Source organism: Sapajus apella, unplaced genomic scaffold (genome assembly GCF_009761245.1).
Source record: "Sapajus apella isolate SASKATOON/1434 unplaced genomic scaffold, GSC_monkey_1.0 scaffold130, whole genome shotgun sequence".
NCBI lineage: Eukaryota > Metazoa > Chordata > Mammalia > Primates > Cebidae > Sapajus > Sapajus apella.
In genome coordinates this window covers 3,130,570-3,134,121 of record NW_022437070.1, presented here as the reverse complement: position 1 = coordinate 3,134,121, position 3,552 = coordinate 3,130,570, and the positions used below count along the sequence as shown (strand labels likewise).

The 3,552-nt window shown below is 52.0% G+C and overlaps 1 protein-coding gene across 2 annotated transcripts in view; it reads left to right on the top strand.

Moving 5' to 3' along the window:
• The window catches only part of CEACAM19 (CEA cell adhesion molecule 19), a 19,199-nt gene that overhangs the window by 11,981 nt on the left and 3,666 nt on the right, over positions 1–3,552 (top strand). The window contains exons 3-5 of one of the 2 annotated variants that reach the window (XM_032262704.1): positions 783–933; positions 1,584–1,667; positions 2,829–2,871. In XM_032262704.1, coding sequence (XP_032118595.1) covers positions 783–933; positions 1,584–1,667; positions 2,829–2,871 — 278 coding nt within the window. The remainder of the gene's footprint in view (positions 1–782; positions 934–1,583; positions 1,668–2,828; positions 2,872–3,552) is intronic. The other variant, XM_032262705.1, reaches the window with a different exon arrangement.

The window sequence follows — 3,552 nt, the reverse complement described above, 5'->3', positions numbered from 1 at the left end:
TTACAGGTGCACGCCACCATGCCTGGCTAATTTTTGTATTTTTAGTAGAGACAGGGCTTCACTATGTTGGTCAGGCTGGTCTCGAACTCCTGATTTCAGGTGATTTGCCTGCCTTGGCCTCCCACAGTGCTGGGGTTACAGGTGTGAGCCGCCGCACCCACCGAAATTTTTTTTTTTTTTTTTTTTGAGATAGAGTCTCACTTTGTCACCCAGGCTAGAGTGCAGTGGCTCGATCACAGCTCACTGCACCTCCGCCTCACAGGTTCAAGCAAGTCTCCTGCCTGTGGCTGGGATTACAGGTGCGGGCCACCACGCTGGGCTAATTTTTGTACTTTTAGTTGAGACGGGTTTCACCATCTTGGCCAGGCTGGTCTTGAACTCCTGACCTCATGATCTGCCTGCCTTGGCCTCCCAAAGTGCTGGGATTACAGGCGTGAGCCACTGCACTCGGCCCAAAAATTTTTTTTAATAAAGATGGGGTCTCACTATGTTGCCCAGGCTGGTCTCAAACTCCTGGGCTCAAGTGATCCTCTCACCTCAGCCTCCCAAATTGCTGGGATTGCAGGTGTGAGCACCGCGTCGGCCCACTGGGACATGTTGAATTTTATGTGCCACCCAGATGGTTGGATACTTGGATCTGAAAAGCCCAAGAAAGCTCTGGGCTGGAAATTGGAAACTGTACATCAGTGCTCCATGCAGTCACTGATGCAGTCGGTGAGGGGTGGGGGAGCCCTCAGGAGACATCGCACAGTCCCCCTCTCTCTTTTTCTCTCACCCCTTAGAGAGGAATAAAGAGCTGCCCAGTACACACCTGCCCACCAATGCGGGGATCCTGGCGGCCACCATCATTGGATCTCTTACTGCTGGGGCCCTTCTCATCAGCTGCATTGCCTATCTTCTGGTGACAAGGAACTGGAAGGGCCAGAGCCACAGGTACACGGTCCCCAGGCGTCCCTCCCCTGTCTCCTCCCACTGTCTTCTGAAGCCCCATGGATTCTTCCACAAGTCACATCATCTGGCTCATACACAATCTCATCAAATCTTGAAACTCCTGGGGTGAAAAGCATCTTTCTATCCTGTATCAAACAGAATTCTGCATTGCAAGGGACAGAAAACCTCCTCTTAAACTGACTTATCAAAAACAAATAATTTTAGACAGGGTCTTGCTGTGTCACCAAGGCTGGAGTGCAGTGGCCCAATCATGGCTCACTGCAGCCTGGACCTCCCCAGGCTCAGGTGATTCTTTCACCTCAGCCTCCCAGGTAGCTGGGACTACAGGCGTGCACCACCACGCCCAGCTAATTTTTGTGTTTTAGTAGAGATGGGGTTTCACCATGTTGCTCTAGGTGGTCTCAAACTCTTGAGCTCAGGTAATCTGCCGGCCTCGGCCCCTCAAAGTTCTGGGATTACAGGTGTGAGCACCGCGCCTGGCCGATTATTATTTTTTGTACTCAAAACTGCACACACACACCTTCCACTCTCTCCCCGCTCTCCATTTTCCTTCATAGGGAAGGGATGTCCCTCCCTGATAACCTGCCGTCAATGCTGTATTACAACCTTCTTCCCCTCTCTCTCCCCGCTAGGGTATCTGCTCCAGGAGGCCAGGGGTCTCTGTCAGTCTTGTGCCCAGCTGTGTCCCCAGTGCCTTCAGTGACACCCAGCACATGGTTGGTGCTTGTAAATACTTGTTTGGTAAATTAACTAACTTGCTGTAGCGTTATCAAGAGTACTTTTGTTTTCAGAGTCAAAGTCTCGCTCTGTCGCCCAGGGTGGGGTGCGGTGGTGCGACATAGCTCACTGTAGCCTCGACCTCCCTGATTCAAACCATCCTCCCACCCCAGTCTCCCAAATAGCTGGGACCCCGGGTGCACGCCACCACGCCTGCCTAATCTTTGTAATTTTTGTAGAGATGGGATGTCACTTTGTGGGTCAGACCAGTCTCAAACGCCTGGCCTCAAGACCTTCTCCTGCCTTGGCCTCCCAATGTGCTGGGAGTATAGGCACGAGCCACTTCACTTGGTTCCCGTGTAATTTTTAAATTAAGGGTATTCAGACCAGGCGCGGTGGCTCACACTTGTAATCCCAGCACTTTGGGAGGACAAGGCGGGTGCATCCCTTGAGGTCAGGAGTTCAAGACCAACCTGACCAACTTGGTGAAACCCCATCTCTACTAACAATACAAAATTAGGTGGGTGTGGTAGTGCACACCTGTAATCCCAGCTACTTGGGAGGCCGAGACAGGAAACCTTGAACCTCCAGACACCTCCAATCCATCCCGAGGCAAGGTCTTTCTAAATTCTGATCCTGTTACTCCTCTGCTCAAAGGCCCTCCATGGCTCCCCAGTGCCCTTGGGACAAAGTTTAGGCTCCTTTACATGGTTCTCAAGGCCCTTCACAAGCTGGTTCCCACTGTCTTCCCTGAGGTTGCAGTGAGCTGAGATCATGCCATTGCACTCCAGCCTGGACAAGAGCAAAACTCCATCTAAATAAATAAATAAATGTATACAAATGAGTCCATGCAAAGAGAAATATTAAGGAAATCCTAAGACAGGTGGATGGAGGTGCACCATTTAGGTGATCTCTGTAAATGGTGCTGTTTGGGGAACAGTGCTCATTGGCATAAGGTGGTGGCTAGGGAAACTGAAGGATTGTGGATGGGGATTACAGAAGAAGAGCCTGGGATAGTTCAGGCCTCATCATCCTAGCTCACTCTGAAGGAGAGACCATGTGGCTTTCAGAGGCCTGGTGGGATTTCTAGCTTCTCTGAGTCTCTCTCCACCCACCTGCGTGTCTCTAGCCTAATATTGGTTCCCTCCATGTGTCCCCAGGATGGCAACCACAAAGAAGCCAGAATTGGGCCCTGGTCATGATACTGGTAAGGCAGGAGCCCCAGATCTCTCTACCCAGCCCTACTGTCAGCTCCTCCCTTCTCCCCCATAGCCACACGCCCCCTTATTCTCCCTCACTCAGGGGCCTCCCAATGCACCTGCCCCAAGACCTCTCTGGGGCCCCCTGAACTCCACCCTCATCATCTGAGCACATCGGCACCCACCCCAAACCCGCCTTTTCTCTTCTTTTTAATGTCTGGCACTCCCATCCCACCGTGCGGGTGGATCCCAGCCACGCCCACAGGCCACTCCCAGCCTCCTAGACCCCCACTCCCACCTCCTCACTGGTCTCTCAGCCTCCAGACACCTCTAACCCATCTTGGGGCAAGTTCTTTCTAAAATTCTGATCCTGTTACTCCTCTGCTCAAAGGCCCTCCATGGCTCCCCAGTGCCCTGGGACAAAGTTTAGGCTCCTTAACATGGTTCTCAAGGCCCTTCACAAGCTGGTTCCCACTGTCTTCCCTGGCTTCATCTCTCATATGTAACATCACTGTCCTCAAAAAAATAAATAACTGGCCGGGTGCGGTGGCTCAAGCCTGTAATCCCAGCACTTTGGGAGGCCGAGGCGGGTGGATCACAAGGTCAAGAGATCGAGACCATCCTGGTCAACATGGTGAAACCCTGTCTCTACTAAAAATACAAAAAATTAGCTGGGCATGGTGGC